This window comes from Eretmochelys imbricata, chromosome 18, assembly GCF_965152235.1.
Source record: "Eretmochelys imbricata isolate rEreImb1 chromosome 18, rEreImb1.hap1, whole genome shotgun sequence".
Taxonomy (NCBI): domain Eukaryota; kingdom Metazoa; phylum Chordata; order Testudines; family Cheloniidae; genus Eretmochelys; species Eretmochelys imbricata.
In genome coordinates, this window is record NC_135589.1 from 23,729,344 (window position 1) to 23,752,336 (window position 22,993).

The following is a 22,993-nucleotide window of genomic DNA, read 5'->3' on the forward strand; positions in this document are numbered from 1 at the left end:
ATAGCCCTAGTCAGAAGGCCCTAACATCAGCCACAGCACTTTAATTACATGGAGAAGGGGTGGCCAACCTGTGGCTCTGGAGCCACATGCGGCTCTTCAGAAGTTAATATGCAGCTCCTGGTATAGGCACTGATTCTGGGGCTGGAGCTACAGACGTCAACTTTCCAATATGCCGAGGGTGCTCACTGCTCAACCCCTGGCTCTGCCACAGGCCCTGTCCCCACTCCACCTCTTCTGGTCCCCTCCCCTGAGCCTGCTGTGACCTCGCTCCTCCCCCCCCGCCCCCCAGTCTCCTACATGCCACGAAACAGCTGATCGTGCAGGGAGGGAGTGGAAGGTGCTGATCGGTGGGGCTGACAGTAGGCAGGAGGTGCTGGGAGCGGGGAAGGGGGGAGCTGATAGTATTACTGTGGCTCTTTGGCAATGTACTTTGGTAAATTCTGGCTCCTTCTCAGGCTCAGGTTGGCCACCCCTGACATGAAGTGACATGATCTTTAAGTACAAACAAAAAGTCAATACAATGTATAATGTAGCCTTCTTCAGCACAGGTTTTCCATGAACAGAGACACCTGACTTAATTGCTGAGGCCTGCTCATTAGTAAGTGTTGAGCTTTATGCCAGTGTGCTAAAGGGAAGATACACAGCTTGATAGTTGCCTCCCCCTGCTGTGCCAGGTGATCATAGAAACTTTGTATATGCCTTAAAAATTGTCAAAGTCTAGTGAAATCCTCAGATTTCATTAACTACTTCTCTAGTCTTTCACTTGGTGTTACATAAACAATGCAGATAACCCTAAGTACAGATAACCAAACACATAATTTCAACACATAGTTAAGAGTAAAGTCTTGGCAGCTGAGAGCTGCAGCTTCTCAGACTGTGGAATGTGGTCATGTAGCTTCCTATAGCCGGGGAGTGCTATTACCTTGGTTTTCAAACATGCCCAGTTTCTGATTGAGCTGGTGTTATCTGTGTCTGACAGATTGCATTCTTAGAGAGGGTGTTACTGGATGAACTTCTGATAGCTCTTCATTTCACTAAGTCCTTGTCTATACTACAGAGTTTTGTCAACAAAAGGCAGCTTTTGTCGACAAAACAGTGGATACGTACATACTGCAATGTGACTTTTGCCAGCAAAATACCCTGTTTTGGTGACAAAATAAAACCACCTTGATATGAGAGACAAGGGTTTTTGCACAAAATTTTTGTCGACAAAGTGCCAGTGTAGACACCATGCTTGATTTTATCGCTTTAATTGGCGTCCAGGAAGTGTCCCACAATGCCCTTCCTGACCGCTTTGGTCAGTAATTTGAACTCCACTGCCCTACAGCCACATAAACAACCATCCACCCCTCCCCCTTAGAAGCCCCAGAAATTTTTGAAATTCCGTTTCCTGTTGGCTCGGCATGGAGAGGTCTCATCACATCTTCCCAGGCGACCATGACATCTTATCGCACCAAACACTCTCCCATCTGGACCACTGCGGAGCTGCTGAATCTGCTCAGTATAGGGGGAGAGGAGGCTGTGCAGTCCCAGCTGCACGTGACCCGTAGGAATTTTGATACCTACGGGCAGATCACTAAAGGGGCTATGATTGGGACATGCTGCAGTGCAGAGCGAAGATAAAGGAGCTGAGGCAGGCGTACCATAAGGCGAGGGAAGCAAACCATCACTCCAGTGCTGCACCTAAGACCTGCCAGTTCTATAAGGAGCTGGACACTATCCTCGGTGATGACCCCACCTCCATCACCAAGAGTCCCATGGATACTTCGGCGGGCCTGGAGGCGGCAGAAAGAGGACCTAACCCGGAGGATGAAGTCATTGATGAAGAGGTGGAGTTAGATGATGTGGAGCTCCCGACGGGGTGGCCCAGTGGGGCAGGCAGGCAGACAGGCACTGTTCTCCACTCCGGAGGGGTCTAGCCAGTCTCAGCAGTTGCTCTCTTGTGAGCAGGAGAGGAGACACCTGGTAAGTGGCTGTGTTTTGTGTAGCACAGAGGGGTTCAGGGTATAGAAATGTACAAGGCTGGCTGTGTTTCTGGGTGCTGGATATTTCCCTTTGCAGCTAATCAGTTCGGTTGAACAGGGTGCACACCAAGATCTCATGGGAATCCTCCAGAGAGATCTCTAGGAAAGTTTCCTGGAGGTACTTGGCAATCCTCTGCCAAAGGTTCCTTTGCAGAGCTGCTTTGTTCCTTCCCCATGGTAGGAAACTTTCCTGTGCCATTCGGTAATCATTTGTGCAAGGACCAAAGTGGCACACAGGCAAGCAGCATAGGGACCAGGGCAGAAGCCACAAGCATGTAGTAGATGTACCCTTGCTTCCCTGCTTATCCTCAACAGTGAGATATCTGCAACAATGACCCCTGCCTGTGGAAAAGTGTGAAAGAATTTTAGAATTTTTTCCCAAGTCGACTGCACCACAACCCCTGCAGAGTGCTCTTTTCGCCATGTAGAGCACCCCCTGCCCCAGCCAACACTCACCATGCTTTGGGTGTTTGTCAAGATGTGTGCTTGCCAAGAGTCTGTAAGAAAGTGATTGTTTGGTTCTAATAAAGAAAAAAGTTAATTGTAGCTTCTTGCAGCCTCTGCTCCGTAACAGGGAGGGCTGGCAGTGCTGTTCCCTTGCATTCTCTCTGCCATTAAATGAGGATTAGTAAAAATGAAGAATTTCCAAATTACAAATGGCTTAGTGAAGTAGAGGGAGAGAGTGCCTCCCCTTTTGACAGCAAGCTGGGTGGGGATGCATGCTTTACTCAGTAAATTGGACTATGTTCCAAATTAATTTTTTGTTTTAACCTTTTTGATCTGCGGTTTGTTGAGATTTTGCTGTCCTTGAAGACGGTGCGCTGGCTCACTGTCTGCAGGAACAAGAGAGTAAGAGCTGGAATCCACAGTAGGGAACAGAGCAGAAGCAGTTCTGCCATGGCAGTCCTTATCCCTTCTCTCCCCTGCTGACCTGTTTCCAGGTTTTGTATGTGTTTCCTGCCTGCTTTTCCATAGACACTGAAGAGCAGTGGAAGGGTAAAGCTGCTCCAGTGTGCATTTCCTCCAGTCCAGCTAGTTGCTGCAGAATAAAACAGTTTGTTAACCCTTCCAGAGTTGAGTTTAGAGGACAAATGTGAGGCAGACTGTAACATCCCAGACCTTGGACAAGAGCCACTGACTAATTAAAGAGGCCTCCTAATGGTCACTGGAATGTATCTGTCCTACTTACCCTGGGCAGCAGATGAATGGCACATAGAGGCTGATTTTAATTTTGCATTTTGCTATCCAAGTGCATAATCCCTTTAATCCTTCACTCCATGGATGATGTTTTTTGTTTCTGTTGTTAATTAAATGGAGTCTATACAGCCTCAGTGACTCAAATTTTAGGACAAATCTGTGCACTTAAAGAAGCAGGCTGGCCCAGGTCTTCTCAGGCAACATGACATTTAAAAGGACACTTTCAAGGTTATTGCATAGATGAATTGGCCTTTCCTGGCAGCCATCCGTACAGAAGCTTCCCTTCACCATTCCAGAAGTGGATTCTTATTTATCAAATAATTCTTAGTATTACAACAAATACTAATAAATCATCCCTATGGTGTCTGATTTACTGCAGGGCTGATAGTGATTGGAGTGGAAACCCTGCCTCCCTGAAAGGGAGATGATAAACAAGAGTAGGGACCGAACCAGGGTGAAGAGAGAAGGTATTTGTGCATCAGTTTGTTTATCATGGGGCACACAGCAAAATGAACCTTACCTGCTGTATCAGGGATGCAAGAATTAGCAAGGAGTGAATTTGGAGTGGGGGATAGGGACACATCCACTCCTGGAATTTTGAAGGGGAGACTTACAGTACAGGGTCACTCCCCAAGAAGTCAGTGTTTGGCCTCCTATCCTTGTCCCTTTAATAAGTTTGTATTTTTTTACTAAAGCTTTTAACACAGACAACACCAGATGGAGACTATTAAGATGAGGCTGGAAAATGTTAATGGGGAAGGCCCGCAGAGATGAGGTGTGGGGAGAATGGGTAAGAACAGTACTGTACCTAGAAGGGTGTATTGCCTGGTGGGGCCTAGTCTGAGCAGCTCTGCCAGATATTGGGTTGTGGCTGGCCAGCCTTTTTCTTGTGGTTCTGTAATAATGGGAACACATCTGGCCTTTCTTTACTTTTAGATTTTTATAAACAGGCTCCATGGTGAGCTCTGTGCATCGTCGTTCTATAAAAACCCAGCTGGGATGACGCACGGGGAGAGCGTTGTCTCGAAGGCAGCCAGGACACAAGATGTGTAGGGTGGTCTAAAAGTTAGTTAGGAGGGACATGTGGTTTTCTTCAGGGAATATTAGGTTTTAGTCTTACATGTCACAGGGGCATAAGTAAAACATTTTTATTTGGGGGTGGTAGAATTTTGTCCACATTTAATAAAGTGAGATAAATGCATTTCTGTTCCAAACACAGTGTTTCCTTTATTTATTAATGCAATACCTAAGTGTGTATGTGGAGACAGGGGGCAAGAGCCAAACCAATCACTAAACCCCCAGTTGTGTCCACCCATTATTATTATTATTATCTAGCACAGTGGTGTCCTGGTCCATGACTAGGGCATGCAGGTGCTACAGAAGAGGTGGGCAAACTACGGCCCACAGGCCACATCCAGCCCACAGGACTGTCCTGCCTGGCCCCTGAGCTGGCTGGGGAGGCTAGCCCCAAGCCCCTCCCCCACTGTTCCCCGTCCCCCGCAGCCTCAGCTCACTGTGCCCCCGGTGCAATGCTCTGGGCAGCAGGGCTGCGAGCTGTTGCCGGGCAGTGCAGCTGCAGAGCTGCGGCCTGACCCAGTGCTCTGTGCTGCATGGTGGCGTGGCTGGCTCCAGCTGGGTGGCACGGCAGCCTGTCCTGGTGCTCTGGGCTGCACGGCTGTAGTGCCGCCAGCCACTGGTGCTCCAGACAGCCTGGTAAGGGGTCAGGGAGAAGGGGGGGTTGGATAGAGGGCAGGGGAGTTCGGGGTGGTGGTTGAAGGCAGGGGTGTGGATAGGGGTTGGGGTGGTCAGAGGTCGGGGAACAGGGTGGTTCGATGGGGCAGAGGTCCCGGGGGGTTGTCAGGGGACTGGGAACGGGGGGTTGGAAGGGGCCGGAGTCTGGGGGGGCATCAGGGGGCGAGAAGGGGGGGTCAGATAGGGGGCAGGGGCCGGGCCACACCTGGCTGTGTTGGGAGGCACAGCCTCCCCTAACAGATCCTCCATAAAATTTTAGAAACCCGATGTGGCCCTCAGGCCAAAAAATTTGCCCGCCCCTGTGCTACGGTAATACAAAATCATCATCATCATCATACTAGTTGTTGGTGTTCTTATCTAAATCTAGATTTGGGAGTTGTCTCATTATGTCAAACTTTTGCTTTCTTATCCACTTGTCAATGGAAAGTAATGAGTGTTCCCTGAGCCTCCCTCGGAAAGTGACTTTCAGTTTCAGCACCGTGAAACCACTGCCAAAAAAAACAACCCTCACTTGAATATCCCTATGGTTAGTGGTAGACCACATCTCGGAGGAAAAATGCTAGGCAGCAAATGATATTCTGTTGCAAGGAATAAGTTTAAAACATAAAGTGAATAATTTAATGGCAAAGAAGATTAGCCTGGAAGAGAGGTTAGGACTATTAAACTTAAACTTAAACTCTTAAACTATTAGTTTAAGCCAGGAAACTGAAAGAGTGAGAGCAAAAAGCAATCTCAAGTGTCTAGCTCAGGGGTCTGTTCTCCTGACAATGGTGAAGACTAAAATTCCTGTCTTAGGAGAAGAGGTGCAGGTCCTAGTCTCCATCAGGGAAGATGCCCTTGTGCTCTTGACCTTCCAAAATACAGGTAATTGTTTTGTTGTTTGTTCTCAGAAGCAAATGCTGGCATGGCAGTCTTCTAACCTTTGAAACACCCCACTTTATGAAAGATTCAGGCATACTCTTCATCCAGCTCATCTGATTGTATTTTTTCTCTTTCACTGTTGAGATTTAAATGTCAGTACAACTTTATTGTTGTTCAGTGTTCTTCCTGCATGATATTACAAGAGAAGAAAGGTGTCAGTATTGTGATGCATGTGGTATTCTTCTACAGGTCAAATAATGCAAAATAAGAGATCCCATTCATGTTTAGGTGTCACATTTAGGAATTTGATATGGATAAATATAAACTTTTTAATCCTTTACCATTTTTTAAAAAACTCTAGTTTCCACAGATTCTGTACATTTTTGGCATTTTGGCATGCAGGAATTTTCACCACCTGTAATGGCACAAAATATGTACAGCCATCTGCAGCCAATATAGACAGATTCCTTAACTACAACATGGATGAAGTCTTTGGATTTCAGTGAACCTGCTTAAGATGTTATTTGCACAGGAGCAAATGAAATGTTTAAGAAATTGCATCAGTTGAAAACTTGGGCAGACCAATGAAATAATATTCAGTACAACCTGGCTTCTGCCACATGGTAAGCCATGATAAGCCTCTTCATGTCATCACTGGCGGAGACTTGTGCCAAAGAATCCTCTTAACAGAATAAGTTCTTAAAGGGATATTGCCATTTTGGATAGGGTGTTTTTCCTCCTAAAGAAATGAGGACTCTGTGAATTGTTAAAACAGATTTCTGCATCCTTCTTAAAGGTCTTCCAATTACTAAAATATTCTGAATTAAATTCAAGTCTCAGGACACTTTCACCTGTTGTGAATGCCCACAGAGTGTGTGCGTGCACCCTGGTACTTATATTTCAGAGAGTGCATGAGCTGCTCTTTGAGTGCATCACACACATTCAGCAGAGCCAGGCTTGGCGATATGTGGTTGTGTATTTTTAAATTATGCACATTGCCTGAAATAAACTGTTATCAGGCGTTTTCTGGAATCTTTATTTCTGTGGTATAAATACATTTCCCCTTCCTTGTGTCATTGAATGGATGCTCTGTTTTGCAAATTGGATATTAGAGATTGGACCTGCTGTTAGGGAGAACAATGTGAACTGTAGACCTACAGTTCACTGAAAATAATGTGCTTTCATACCTTGGTGAATGCACACTTTCAGTCAGAGGTTTGCCATGTCCATGGAACCTCCCTGAACATGCTCAATCAGCTTGTTATGTTTAAAAAGACAAGATGTAACAACAGTTAATTTGTTTTTAGTGAGATGTATTTATTTTTTTGCAAGAAAGGAGTGATTTTTTTTCAGGAGGGGGTTGGGTGACAGGAGTTGCATGTGTTAATTGTGGCCACAGTGTTTGTGTACGTTTTTTCATCTTCTGGTCTTGTATATCGCTACATGGGATGGTTCTTATATGATTCAATATAGGAAGCTTCTTTTCCTCCACTCTTCATATTTTCATAATGTGACTCAGAAGGCAATTGTATTTGGCTTTTTGGTGGGATTTTAACTTTTGAGACAATAGAATTCAGGACATCTGGTGTTGAACTGAAGTGCTTCTGTCCCCGTGTGCTGAAGGACTTTCCCCCCCCCCCCTCTTGTATATTCCCCTCTTTTTTAGGGTCACTGTCTTTGTTTCACACTCTGATTCAACAAAGTGAAGTTGTGCTTTAGAGATTTGTGTACAGAGTGAACTTGTTTTTTCAACTCCACTTTGGGTGGCTTTGGGTTTGGAAAAACGATCTTGTAAATACTAAAAACTTTGTGTTAAAAGTGCTTAAACTACTTAAGAATCTAAGAGTAAAATTTTCAAAAGTTCTTAGCTCCTTAGTCACTTAGGCACTTTTGAAAATTTTACTGAAAATTTTTTGGTATAATTTATGGTATACCATGTTTGTATTTCACTATGCTTCCGTTGTTCATTCTATACATCATGCAGTCTTGCCATAGATTAAGAGTGAATTCAGGCATCCACGTGTCTGTCACTTTCAAAACTGGGACTCAGCTGCTTTTGAAATTTTTACCTTTTATCTTGAGAGATCATTATTGGCAAAGTTAGACATCAAATATTCCAAAGTTAGACATCAAATTGAAAATTTGGTGCAATTACTTTTACATTAATCATTCAATATTCAGTACATTATATGAGCGTTCTTGTCACTGTGTTGAAAAAACACAGTTAAATAAATATAATTGTAATGGTTTATTTGTCAATTGATGGATTTTCAGTTTACAATATTTGTCTTGGTTTAGAATCAGCTGTACTTTTGAACTCTGTCCCAAGCTAGGGAGTGTTGTGTATGTGATTTGGAAGAGACCACCTCTAAGGCCTTGACATCTGTATTGTCAAATAAGAACCAATGATTGGGCTAAGTAAAGCCATTAACTTTGGTTCCTGCAGACATACAAAACTACCTAAGGCTTATTGTCATTTAGCAAGCAACCCTGTGAACATCATACAAATAATATGCATTCTTCACAATATTTCTCATTTCTATGTAAATGTGTACTCTACTTTTAAAAAGTCATTTAGAAATTGCATAATCAGTAGAAATAATCCCTCTGTATGCTTACAAACCAGTCTAATGTTAACTTTAGGTTAAATATCATAACATTTTCTATGTGAGAAAGATACATTGGTGCAGCCTAAGGTGTGAATTTAAACTGATATAGTTAAACTGCTACAACTGTCTGGATGGACACTAATTTCAGCTTGCGCATGGCTTTTTTCCGTGTAGCTTTAGTTGTTAGGGAACAGGTTTAAAAGTTTAAGATAAATTGACATAATCTATGCTTAAACTGAAATTAGAGTGTCCGCACAGGGACACTGATTTACCTAAATTGGTTTAAAAACTGGTGCAACTTTTCTATATAGACAGGCCAAATCCCCGAGTACTATACATGCATACCTTGAAGGCAATCACATGAACTGTTTAACATAATAATAATACTTATGTATATAGTATGCTACATGTTCAGAGCACTGTACAGACATTAACTAATCCTCACACCACTCTGGGAAATGAGGGAGGGGGTATTATTATTATCCTCCCTGTTTTACAGCTGAGGAAACTACAACAGAAAGGTGAAATGACCTACCCAAGGCTACACAGTGAGTCAGTGGCAGAGCCCCTGACTCCCAGTTATGTGTGGAATACATTAGTGTATTCAAAGATTCACTCTGCATCTTGTTTAGGTGGGTGGAGGATGTGTGTGGGATGAGGACAGTAGACGTTATTAATAGATTTTGTGGTTTGCTTATAAATCAGTCTGTTTCTTCCACGTGAGTAATTCTTTTTGGTGACTATTCATATGCTTAAAACTGTTATTACTATATAATAAGTACACGCCTTTATGGAAATGGCTTCATACATAGAAAATATTGTGCAAAATAATTTGATTGCACCAAAGCAAATCCAATATCCATAGTTTTGTTGCTATGAAAGGAATAAAGTAAAGACCACAGTATATTCACGGAGAATTATTTGTTGAATTATTTTCTCTTTTATTCTAGCATGCTGAAATTGCAGAAATTTTCTTGGTTCTTTTGATATTTTCACTGTAGATGCTGCCATTCTCTGCATTTGAGCTGTTCCGCTAATGCCTTTAACTTTAATCTGACTAATTTGCTTGCTTGTTTTTTGCTTTTTTCCCTCTTAAAAATACAAAATAAATAAAATATTTTCTCCTCTTCTTGCTCTCAGAAAAATGATTTACTCACAGCAAATTGTAGAATCCTATATAGACTGGACTAGTGGCATAGAAACACAAGAGTGGGTTGATCTGGATCTGCTCTCTTGGCCTTAATCAAGTAGCTTCTTCAAGTTAGGAGGAGAGACCATGTAGAAAATCATGCCAATCCCAACATGTTGTCTTTCTTTGCTTGAATGTGACGAACAAGGCTGTTGTGAAAATTTGTTTATATCTTCTGTGTAACCCTTACTACCTTCACTTTATATTTGCATGTATATACAAGGGCATGCCAAACTTTCATGTCATTAGTACAACCAAAGAGCAATCGACAATGAGGAAGAGGACGATTATTGCTTCAGCCCTAACACTAATACTAACAGCCCAAATGCAGCTGATGGCAGGGGAGGATGATGCAAACCAGAACAAGACCATAGCTGGAAATATTCAAAAGAGCTTCTCAGTAACATTAATTCAGACTGTGCTGGAAATGTCTCCTGAAACATGCTTAGGGAAAGCTGCCATTACACTAGACACCAAGCACCATTCAGGAAAGCCTTTCTGAAGAGGACTAGAGCCTGTGAAACAGCTCTGTGGAGGGGCTCCAGAAACTCTCCTTGCAGCTGAGACGGGGAGATTGGGTTCAACTGCAGTAGGACAAGGAATCAGGGAACACAGGCAGAAAAGGTATATAGGAGACATTTCTCTAAACGTCCTGGGGAAAGCCAGCTCAGACAATGAGAACTGTCCTGAACACAGCTCCAGGGCCAGAAGGTAGGTCTCACAGTCAGAGTCGTCCCTTGGGTAGGGCGAATCAGGGCGACCACTCCGGGCCCCGCATTTGGGGGACCCTGCGGGCCAGCACAATTGGCCAGCGCAATCAGTCCCAGAAGAGACTAATCCATCACTTCTGTCCTGGGCCCCCTGGCTCTGGGCTCTGCACTTTGGGGGCCCCCGCAGGCTGGTGCGATTGGCTGGAGTGGTTGGTCCCAGAAGAGACGAATTCGTCACTTCCGCCCTGGGCCCTGCACCCCCCCCCCCCCCCCCCGACGGATGGCCATGTTCACAGTAGAGCCAGAGTAGGGTGGGTCACTCACATCTCCCTTTTAGGAAAGGAAACCCTGGCCTCAGATCAGGTACTAGTAATTAGACGCATTGGAGTTTAACCTTATCTGGGATTTCTTATTAGAAAATGCAGCCTACAAGTATAACTAATGCTACCCATGCAAAGACACAATGGTAAAAGAGTTTGACCACCAAATAGTGTATCCCAATGGGAATAATAGTTTCACTGTTTATTATTATTCATATATTTGTATTACAGCAACACCAACAAATCACAGGAATTAGAAACGGAAAATGCCATTTAATACACTCTTGTAGACCATTCCCCTTTGGCCATGTTAGGATTATTCCCTATGTATATTCTTTGTTTAGTCTTGTTTAAAATGTACCAAGTGATGGTGCTTTTGCCACTTACTGTGATAGACGATTCCACAGCATAATAGATCTCGGTGACAGGATTTTCATTTTAGTCATCACATGTTCAGTAGCAGGGGGAGTGTATTGGGCTTTGGGAACCCTATAATGAAGCAGAGTGTCTTGAGGAACTGAATTCAGTGGATACTGAGGGAAGAAAGTCAAGTCAAAAACTTCCTTTCCTTTAATTAGAGGAACAAGAAAATCATCACCGTTTCTCTCTCTGCTCTTCTTGAGTGATGGAGGGCCAGTCCTGTTTCGCTGTGTTTATAAAAGCTTTTGAGAGAGTCAAAGGATGCTAAAGCCAAATGCAGTGTTTGTTTTGGAAGGGAGAATTTTTGCTAAGCTGGTTGACTTGTGTTATTTCTCTTTGGGACCTTTTCCCAGTTTTGTCATTGTTGATTATTCTTTGATCCAGCATGCTGAGATTGGGAAGTCTTGGGATTCCCATTAGCAATAGCTTCCTTTTTGACCAACTCTGCTTTTCTGATGGACCCACCTCAGGTCTCTTTCAGTCATGTTTGATACTTGTGATTTTGCAGTTCTGTTCAGATGAGAATCCCCAGCAGTCTTGCAGCACTAACCCCCTGAAATGGCAGATGGCAGAACTAGAACTTGGGAATCAGGAGCAGTTCCTACAAAATGAAGAACTGTCTTGGAGACTGCAGGAGGAGTAGTGGACTCATGCAGTAGGTGAACCTTGAGCAGAAAGGGAGCACATTAGACCTTAGCAGTGGTGTTTCTCAAATTGAAAGTTCTAATTTGATTATATTTTTCTATGGGATTGTGTGCTACACACAATCCTATCTCCATTATCTAAAGTACATATACCCTTGAGTCCATATACAGGCCACCGTGACAGGCTACTGGTTAAAACAACTTCAGTATCTCAGAATATTAAGATCTGTTTTTAATAAAACCAAAAAAAGTCACTTTGCATAGAAATAGCATAGATTTCTCCCTTTGCCCCTTGGAGCTGTTGCTGCTGCCTGCTTTCCATTAGTATCTCTTACTATTGATTCTCAACAGACTTTTTAATCTATTCTTCAGAGAGCAAGGAGGAACCAGGAATGCAATGACAACTATCGAGCAGCCCAGGTGGCTCAGGATGAGGTAACAGGCTAAATGCAAGCTGTTCACATTTCTCTCATTTGTTTTTCTTGGCAGTTAGAAAATGTCTTCCTGGCCTGAGTGTGTGTGTATAATGTGGGGGATATCAGGGCAAAATTCCAGGACTGTGGAAGAAGGAGGTGGCTCTTCCTTAAAAATACTTCAAAAAAAGGGGAAACGCACTGCTTTCTTTAGCTTCCAAAGTCAATGCCACTTCATGGCCCAGTTGTTGGCATCTGAACAAATAAGCACCAAACCCTTGAAGACGTATATGTTGCCCCTGTAACATGCTGTCACTTCCTGGATGAGTCAGACAGATTAGGAAAGTGAAAGCCTCAGTTCACACACACAGGTCCAGACCCCATGGTAACTGCAGTAATAGGGGAAAACATACAGCACAATATGAGTGTAAAATGGGGTTTGAATAAGATGTGAAATCTTGTAATGGTTGCCCAAATCTGGTGCTGGCTTGAGATGCAACTTGTTCCTGGATGTCCTGGCAGCAGCTGTTGCCAAGTGTTCCTTCTGGTATCTTCTTCTTATTTATTATTTGTATTATTGTAGAACCTAGGAGCCCTAGTTCTAGACCAGGATCCCACAGTGCAGACGTGGCCAACCTGGGGCTCCGGAGCCACATGCGGCTTTTCAGAAGTTAACATGCGGCTCCTTGTCTGGGCACCGACTCCGGGGCTGGAGCGACAGGCGCCAACGTTCCAATGTGCCGGGGGCGCTCACTGCTCAGCCCCTGGCTCTGCCACAGGCCCTGCCCCACTCCAGCCCTTCCCATTCCCTCCCCTCAGCCTGCCGTGCCCTCGTTCCTCCCCTGTCCCCCCCAGAGCCACCTGCATGCCATGAAATAGCTAATCGGCAGGTGCGGGGAAGGAGGGGGAGGCGCTGATGGCCGGGGCTGCTGGTGGGTGGGAGGTGCTGGGAGCTTGGGCGTGGGAACTGATCGGGGGCTGCTGACGTATTACTGTGGCTCTTTGGCAATGTACACTGGTAAATTCTGGCTCCTTCTCAGGCTCAGGTTGGCCACCCCTGCATAGTGCTATACGTTGTACAAACACAGAATAAGAAAATGGTCCCTGCTCCAGAGAGCTTACAATCTAACACAAGAGACGGACAGATACAGACTGACTGGGGACTACAAGGAACAGAGAGACAATATTGGTCAGCATGATAGGCAGTGGTCTCAGCACACCAGTAGCCTAACCATTGCCAAGTTTTTGTAGGCCTTACAGCAAAGTAGAGTGTCAAGGGAGGATTTTGAAGAAGGTTGAATCGTTAGTTTTACAGGCGTTTACCAAGAGCTTCTCCCAAGTGTACAGATCAGTATGGGAGATAACAAAGGTACTTGTTTGAAAATTTTAACAAGTGAGTGATAGCAGCCAATTGGAGATAGGAGCTGACTCAGAGAGGAGATAGCTAGGAAGGGGATAGGTTGTGAAAGGTCTTGAAAGTGAAGACAAATAGCTTACGTTTGATGCAACAGAGAAGAGGGAGCCAGTAAAGGGATGCAGAGATAGGGGTGACATGGTCAAAGTGACAGGCTAGGAAAATGATCATTGCAGCAATATTTCAAATGGATATCAGTGGGGCAAGACTGCATTTGTCAAGGCTAGAGAAAAGGATTGAAGTATGTTGCAGTAGTTGAGACAAAAGATGATGAAAGCCTAGACAAGAGTTTTAGCTGTGTGGATGGATAGAAAAGGCTGTATTGTAGAGAGATCATACAGAGAGAATCTGCAAGACTTACACATAGCCTGGGTGTGAGGATCTAGCAAGAGGTCTGAGTCAAAGATGTCACTGAGGTTACAGGCCTGAGGGTCTGGTGGAATGGTGGTGTTATTCAAAAGCGATTGAGAAAGTGGGGAGGAAAATTAAGAGCTCTGTATTAGCATGTTTAGTTTGAGTTGATGGCTACATATCCACAGGGAGATGTCAGAGAGGCTGAGATTTTAGTTTGGAGAGAAGGACACAAGTCTGGGCTAGAGAGGTAGATCTGTGAGTCATCTCCATAGAGATGGTAGTTGAATTTATGTTTGTGGATGAGATTATCTGCCCTTCGAAAGCAGGTTATGTCCTTTCCTTTCAGAGCCAGAGCTCACCATGGTTACTTACGCATTGTCATCTCAAGGCTAGTTGGGTACACTTAAACTAGTTGGAAGTAGCAGCTAGTGAAGAATCTGCTCCCCACTTACTAAGCAATGTTTCCTGCTAAGAGCATATCACAGGTTAGCTCTGCAAGGTGCACTAGCTGCCAGGTGACTTCTGATTTCATGCTATTGGCTTTGATCTAAAAAGTCCTAAATGGTTTGGATCCTACCTGCCTGAGACCTCCTCATGTGATAAACCAGTAGTTACAGTTGCCCAAGATGCCCAAGCTAACAGCCTCCTGGTTTAAATGGGACCAAACTAGTGGCAGGGTGTTTCTCCGTGAGAAGTCCTCGACCCTATAACTCCCTTCGCACCTTGGGTCACCAAAGGCCAAATTTGGTGACTTTATGCCAAAAGTCATGTTCCTCTTGGAGTGAGAAGATTTGTTTGTTTTATAGCTGTCCGTGAAATCCTGTGTAATGCACCTTGACCTGTGATAGATGCAGGGCTGTCTTTCTGTTGTAGGCAGTAGTTAAAGACAACTACACTATGAAATTAGGTTGAATTTATATGCAGAACCAAGAACTGAAAGCCCAGTGGAAATCCCATGAGACAAACCTGGAGACAGAACAGTGATGAGGGGAGCAAGGACAAGAAGGTAACATGTTAAGTGTCTACCACTTGGACAAAATACTCCAGGTCACAAGAAGACCTAGCTAATGAAACTGAAGACCGTACATAGAGTCCTCTGTGCTTTTATAGCAGCAAAGAGTCCTGTGGCACCTTATAGACTAACAGACGTATTGGAGCATAAGCTTTCGTGAGTCCCATGCATCCGACAAAGTGGATATTCACCCTCTAAGGCTTAAGCTCCAATACGTTTGTTAGTCTATAAGGTACCATAGGACTCTCTGCCACTTTTACAGATCTAGACTAACATGTCTACCCCTCTGATACTTGTGCTTTTATAGTTACAGCAAACAAAATAACGTGGAAATCTGTCCCAAGGGTTCTATCCTATCTGTCCCAAAAATATTTTTGTAAGGTAGGTGCCGGAAACAAAATTCACCGAAGGGCTTACTGACCAGAGAAGAGGAGATGCCTGACAGATCAGGGCATCAAAACAAGCTGTGGAGGTTAGTATAGGAAAAATAGAAATTAAAAATAAGCAAAATGCTTGAAAGTTTCTCTGCTCCTCACCGGTTCAAAAATAAAATAACCCTTCCCCTTCATTTTCCTACAAAGCAATCTCCATATTCTGGCAAGCCCTGGTTTTGGGTTTTGCAGCTCCACTGCACAGTTGACACAATTACCAGCACAGCTGTTCACAGTAATCACAAAGATGTAATTCACATAATCTAATGCTGTCCATGCCAAGTGGAGTCAAGCTTCAGTGCTTTATTCACTGGAAGAATTGGTGATGTTCTATTCTAAAGGAGCTCATGGGTATATATCGTCAGCTGGTAGAACCAAAGACTCAGGCAGAAGGGACCCAACAGGAGAGTGGGGTAGAAAAAAAACAAGGAATTAAGAGAAACTTCAGCCACATGAGGAGCTGGTAATGCTTGACCCTTTTCTCTCTGAGGGGTAGTGAGGAATCCAAGCAGCTGACCTCTGTTCAAAGTTCTCCAGATGTACTGAAGCAACAAAGAATAGTTTGAGCTGTGGCATGCATCTAATTGTCTGGCTCAATAAGTAGAGGCCTGGACACTTCTTATATGGATCTGGAGGAGAGAATAGGAGTTGAATTGGTCAGCCTGATTAATGGCTACAAATTTATTTTGATAACTCAAATTCTCCTATTCCTGAAAAACTCTGTTTCAAATTAAAACCTTAAATTGGTGCCAGCCATTGAACTATGCTACCCTAATTACCTTCAGGTTGGAAGGAGGGCTGCTTAACACCCCTAACATTTAAAGGTTTAATGTGGATGTCATGGTAGTAGACAGAGAGGTGATTGCAGATGAGATCATAAGGCTGAGAGTGCTTGTAGCTAGGGGCGGCTCTACCAATTTTGCAGCTCCAAGCAGTTGCTGCCGAATTGCCACCGCCGCAACAGCAGCAGAGCTGCTGCCGAAAGCCGCTGCAGCAGGAAGAGCGGCAGAGCTGCCGCCGAATCACTGCCGCAGGACACGGACGGCCGCCCCATTCTAAATGCCACCCCAAGCACCTGCTTGGAAAGCTGGTGCCTGGAGCCGGCCCTGCTTGTAGCCTCTTACACACACTTGCTCTCTAGCTGTGGTGGTTAGCTAACAAGCTCACTGGTCTGAGCGATACCACCCCCAGAAGGAAAGATTTCATCACACAGTGCTATTGGGCAGACACCTACCAGAGGTTCAAAACACCCACATTGAGGGAGCAGCGGTGTAAAGCAACCTGCAGCAATTTCCATTATGCAGTCAATGGCTGAAATGAATTCTAACATTAGCTGTGGGATGAAAGAAATATTGTCTGAAGTATAACTGTGTAAACTATTTATTTGAATTAACTTAGAGGCCTTAATTCAGAACCAGCCCCCAATTTTCAGACCCCTTTAGTCTCTGACAAAGTTGCTAACATTATTAGAGTTCAGCAGTTCCTCTGAACTACATTAAGGTTAGTTTCAAGAAAAGTCCCATGAAGTATTTACCTTTTAAGGAAAAACTGTTCATTGTTGTATCATTACTTGGGAAAGGTAGGGGATCTTTCCCCATTCCCTGCTTCATTTGGGATGAGCTCAGACATGTGAATTTCAGCTACTGAATTACAACTTCCTTAAATGAATAAATAAAAAATGCAGTTGGTCCAATAAAAGATATTACCTCATCCACCTTCTCTCTGAGTAAAAAATGAAACTATAATGCTGACAGCCAAATGCGGCACAGGACAAGGAGTGTCTGTCTACTCTGAGCATCCAGGGGATTGTCCAGGGCAGTGCTGTGGGTAGCCATGTGATCTAAAATGGACAGTCAGAACATATGACACATGCTAGTACTGACCATGGTTTGCTCCTGGGAGTGATGCACTTTTGGATCTGGGGTAGCATGTGCTTATGTTCCTTTGCCTTTTGAATATCAGAAGCCAACTCATACAACTGTGTGGCAGAATGGAAGGAGTATCATTATCACAAAAGGAGAAGGATTTCTTGAAGCTGTGAGTAGGATTTGACATGCCAGAGGCTTCTAGCTAGCATTTGCAAAACATTATATATTACAGGTATCTTTCATAAGTCGGTTTGCACCCAGTGCCTCTACGTATTGTACTGTGCTGCTCTTTGGTGTATCCCAAGGGACTCAGTAACACTGGCTTTTTTCCAATACATCAGAAGTAACAAATGTGGCTGAAATGAAATTCTTTGCTAGCTCTCAGCCTTTGGCTCATCAGGGAGGCAGCATGGTTTCATGGGCTGCATTCTTACTCGAGTTCAGCTGCTGACTTGCTGGGTGGTGTGAGACAAGTCTTGAACCTCTCAGTATCCATTCCACCATCTATAAAATGGGGATGATAATCCATCTCTCACTGGGATGTCATGAAGATTAATTAGCTAACATGCATAAAGCACAGTATAAGTAACATAGGGTCAAAAGTTTACCTTCAAAGAGTTGGCAGGTTACAATTCAAATACAATGGTGTGTTCCTAATACCAGTGGGGGGATTTCATGAATCTACACAAAATTATAAGGACCAAATTATTCAAGCTTGGTCTCACTATAGATCTTAAAAACCTTCCCCCTTGGTCAATGTACACCACAGAGCTGCGTATCTGTCTTCTGTCTCATGGATCAAGTCAGCATAAACTCTTGTTATTGTCTTAATATAAAGAGGTATGGCTAGATGCTGAGGAACCTGGATTCCCCAGTCAGAGGTCAGACCCTGGAAAGGTCAGACTTCCCAACACAAGGAGGCATCATAGACAGAACAAAGTAGGTGTTTTTATTCAGACTAGTAATCTCTTATATGTATATATTCTGGACTATTTTAGGGCCTTGTATACTTGTGAGGGAGTAAAGTTTTAGAGCCTTGTGTAGAAGAGTTATTTTCCAGCTAGTGCAATGCTCACTCTATATGCAATGGGGTCTCAGTTTCATAACAGTTCAAAGGGCAGTTTGCGGAAATAAAGATCCAAGATATTCAATGATTTTCCCAGTACTTTCCCTATTTAAGCTAATGTACAATGTTGATATATCAGTCACTCAAGGTAGATAAAAGAACAAGAAATACATGATACAATGTGTCCAGAACTTAACGTTGCAGCTGAAATGTGTTCTTGTAACCTCCATCTGAATGTATTAGGGAACAAATCCAAATTTTGATATACCAGCATTCCAATTTCAGGAGATGCTTCTGAATTCTGAATAATCAAAGTTTACCTTAAAGAAGTTAATCTATATTATAGCCCACCACCAAATAACTTGAATGCAGTAATAGAGACATACATGGGACATGGTAATAAGATACTCCTGAATGTTCTTCTAGGAGGTATGAGGTAAGAGTAAGAGTCACTCTTGCTGTAAGAAAGGACTGAAATAGAACGTACAAGTTTCAGATCAAGATTGCCCAGATAAGAAATGACTAGCTGTCTTAGTTCTGTAAACATGTATGTTCAGAAACTGTCTTCAGACATTTGGAGAAGAAAACTTACAAATATGAAATCCTACAGATGCAAATAAAAAGACAAAAGTATGTAAATCTGCTGTAACATTCAATGTTTCCACAGGCAACAATTTCCTCGAAATACTGATGAAGATCTGGACCCAACTTTTAAGTCAAAAAAGACAGAACCACCTGCTGAAGTGTTTGCATCCTGCTCCCAAGGTAATAATACTAGCCATGCTTAGCTCCACAATCTCATGCTTAATAAAGCCAGCTGTCCTCTCACATTCCAGTCCATGCAGGAGTGGTGTTGGAGTCTCTCTCTATTTTTTCTATTACCTATATAAAATGAAATCGAAGCCCTCATTAACCTAATGTTCCCACTATCCCACATGTGCCATAGTTTGTGGTAGGTCCACTTATGTACAAAGTCCAATGCTCACACGTCTCTTATGATAGGATTCCTCATCAGCACTGGATTGCTAGTGTACAGCTGGTAAATCTGAAGAAATTATATATGGGGAAACAGTAACTGTGCCTGTAAACAATGACTTGACAAAAATTGGAGGAGTGATAAAGAGGATAGGTGACTGATACATAGCAATCACTTGGTAAACTGTGCAAGCAAACAATATCTGTTTTAATATGATTAAGGGTAAAAGTATATATTTAGGAATAAAGAATGTAGGCCATACTTACAGAATGGTGGGGGTGGGGGAGACTCTACCCCGGGAAGCAGTGACTCTGAAAATGATGTGTGGGCTGTGGTGGATAATCAGCTGAAAATGAATTCAGTGCTGTGGCCAAAAGAGCTAATGCAATCCTGAGATGTATAAACAGGGGAATCTTGAATAGGAGTTGAGAGGTTATTTTACCTCTGTATTGGGCACTAGTGTGATCACTGCAGGAATACTATATCCAGTTCTGGTATCAACAATTCAAGAAGGATGTTGATAAATTTGGAGAGGGATCAGAGAAGAGCCACAAGAACGATTCAAGGATTAGAAAACATGCCTTATAGCAATAGATGCAAAGAGCTCAATTCTATTTAGTTTAACGAAGAAAGGTTAAGGTGTGACTTAATTACAATTTATCGGTACCTACAAGGGGAACAAATATTTAATAATGGACTTTTCGGTCTACCAGAGAAAGGTATTATATAACATGAGCCAATGGAAGTTGAAGCTAGAAAAAATTCAGATTGAAAAATAAAGTATAAATTTTAACAGCATAATTAACCATTGGAACAATTTATGAAGGGTCATGGTGGATACTCCATCACTAGCAATTTTTAAATCAAGATTGGATGGTTTTCTGAAAGATATGCTGCAGAAATGATTTGGGGATAGTTCTGTGTTACACAGGAGCTCAGACTCGATGTTCATAGTGGTCCCCTTCTGGTCTTAGAATCTCTCCCATTCTTTCAAATAACACTTTTTAAATGAGGAATTTACACCTGTAACCCGGGACACCTTGTGGCTCATTTTAGTCCTCCTGCCATTTCTAGTACAGCGGGAGTTATTCATTCTATTCCTTCTTTTTGCAGCTGCCCAGTCACACACTGTTCCAGTTGATAGCCTCTTTGATTATCAGACCTGCCTTTATTTCACCGACCAAACGTCAGCCTGAAAAGCTAGGACACCAAAAATCCAGGGACAAGAAGGAAGGCTGTAAACAGCAGTGAATCCTAGAGCCTACTTCCTCTAGCAACAATAAAATATATTTCTTCGTCATAGCTGTGAGTTGAATGATGACTCCTTCTTCCTGTCTTAATTACCAATGGCCAGATCTACATAATGCAATTCCTTCCCTGTTCAAGGTTTGCTTTATTACTTTGGTGGAGCCTTTTACTGAACTCAGGTGAATGCACAGAGGTTGCTATTCCTGTGTGTTAATGGACATTGAATCGTCATAGTTGCTGTATATTAAAATTCAGTTTTAAATGAAAGTTTAACTCTGGGAGAAGTAATTTGTCATGTTGTTGTTAATACAATCAGGGATGAATCCAAAAGTCTGCAGGTCACATTTTTCCAGGATCTTTAGGGAGCAAATTGTTTCAAACAATTAGATGTGTCATCATGAATTATTGAGTCAAACCGTGATGCTACTATTGCAGTTGAAAAAGCTCATGCTCAAATAAATTGGTTAGTCTCTAAGGTGCCACAAGTACTCCTTTTCTTTTTGCGAATACAGACTAACACGGCTGTTACTCTGAAAACTGTACAGTATATTACTTGTTTACCTGCCAGTGGGATTAGATCTGAATTCCTTACTTCATCTTGTTAGAATTAAGACTTCAGCACAGCTGCAGTGAGACTAGACGTGCAAATTAATTGCTCATTATATTTTCCTCAATACTGCTTGGACAAACTTACCTCATTTTTTTCAGAAGAGGAGAAAATGTCTTGAAAATATTTTCCAGAAAGTATTGAAGAAACTAAACTTGAAAAGATGTGAACAATAGCTTAACATTTCTCTTGAAGACTGTCATATAAGTTGAGGAGACTGCATGTGATACTGCAAACTGCAGCAGACACTTCTCTGACGTGCTGAAAGGGAAAGGAGCTTTTCAGCTGTGTCTACTATATACATGATGATAAATGGGGGTTGTTCAAAAGTGCCATTATTTCAGAAGAACAGGTGCTTCTCTGGGATCTAGAGTGAGAACAGGCCATTCATTGTGAATATAGTAAAGGCAGGTACTACTGGAATATGTTCTAGGGAGTACATGAGCCCATGGCTAAAATTTTAATATTTTATAAAGACACTTTACAGATTACTATTGATTATTCAAATGCTGTAAAAGTTTTGAGATATGTTAAATATATTTGCTACAGATATTGTTCACTTGAGATTACCTTATTTCCTATAGAGTTGTTTTTGACATGGAGCATATTGAATGCAAAGCACATTGTTTAAAATTGGTGCTGTTTTAGTTTTGCACTTTCATGTGTGTTCATTTTCTGCTTCTTGCACCTTTCATAAAATCCAGTAGCACAGGCTGCTGTTCAGCAGTTCTGTTGGCAAATAAGAACGTGTCCCTTGTAGGAAATGCCTTGGTAGCATTCTGAACCTTCCTTTGCGTTTGTACCATGTGTTAATTTCAAGCTCTTTTTATAAACCTACTTGTAGATGTATGCATTATGCCCTTCATATTTCAAGTTAAATAAAATAGAAGTTTTTAAAATGGAAGTTAGCCAAAAGAGGCTCACAGCTGAACTCCTTGGCCACTTGTTTCTTTCACTGGCTCTGGTTTTCATTCTTTTCTACAGCACCAGAATTGACTAACTAAATGCCCCACATACTAGCCTTTAATTTACTGGCAGAATACTTATGTCACAAAGTAATTTCTACAAATGTTTATTCTTAGAAACACTTTCTACTAAAATCTGCCCCCTAAACTGTCAAGCCCTGTTGAGTCAATTTACTAGCTGAGGATGTGCCCCAAGGACTTTATATTTCAGTTCAGTGGAATTTTATATGGAGCTTAAATGCTCAGCATAACACAGAGGACACAAATCAGGTGTGAGAAGTAAATGTCATTAAATCAATCATACCTGGAGAAGAGTTCTATGTGAGCACAAAAGATTCTCTCACCAATCGAAGTTGGTCCAATAAAAGATATTACCCCACACACCTTGTCTCCAAAAATCAATCAATAAACAGCTTGGAAAAAGTACTGTAGCGTGTGTGCAGGAAAGGAAAAGGGAATAAGAATTTCAAGTACCTGAAGATATGCATACAGTTCTGTGTGTCCGAGAGTGAAACTCCAACTGTTGGGGTGCAAGTGTTTTCAGGGAAAACACCACTGCTGAGGTTCTAGATTAGAAACTGATCACAGGGTAATCTGTGACATTCCGAACTTCTTACAAGAGCCACACATTCATTTATAAATAGGGTGGTAGTTTTTCTCCACTCCTTGGTCATTACATCTTAAAACTTGCAAATATGACTTTTGTTTGTCAACACATTAATTGAGAGGAGAAAAAATATAGGAAAAGTTTTATTTTTTTAAAAAAATCTTATTTAAATATATGTAAATATGTAACTTTTCAGGCAAGGCTTCAGTTCCAGACTCTTCTTTTCGTACATTTTGCTTTGTAATCAATTATATATAAATTTAATCAAAACCAGCGAGTGTGGGTTTGGTGAAAAATTACTGCTAC

At 42.5% G+C, this 22,993-nt stretch overlaps 1 protein-coding gene across 5 annotated transcripts; it reads left to right on the forward strand.

Annotated features, from left to right (window-relative positions):
* The first annotated feature begins 1,510 nt into the window (after positions 1-1,510).
* On the forward strand, positions 1,511-22,019 carry LOC144276859 (uncharacterized). Of its 5 annotated transcripts, none has more exons than XR_013348357.1 (4): positions 1,511-1,965; positions 12,099-12,161; positions 18,952-19,049; positions 20,374-22,019. XR_013348357.1 is itself a non-coding variant. In XM_077837243.1 (3 exons), exons 1-3 carry the CDS (start codon positions 5,741-5,743, stop codon positions 20,509-20,511), a joined length of 333 nt encoding a protein of 110 aa, XP_077693369.1. In that variant the 5' UTR covers positions 5,501-5,740; the 3' UTR covers positions 20,512-22,019. The 5 variants fall into 5 exon arrangements, 2 of the variants coding, with proteins under 2 accessions (XP_077693369.1, XP_077693370.1); XR_013348358.1 differs by lacking the exon at positions 1,511-1,965 and adding an exon at positions 5,501-5,837; XR_013348356.1 differs by lacking the exon at positions 12,099-12,161 and having other exon boundaries at positions 1,529-1,965.
* Positions 22,020-22,993: the final 974 nt, after the last annotated feature.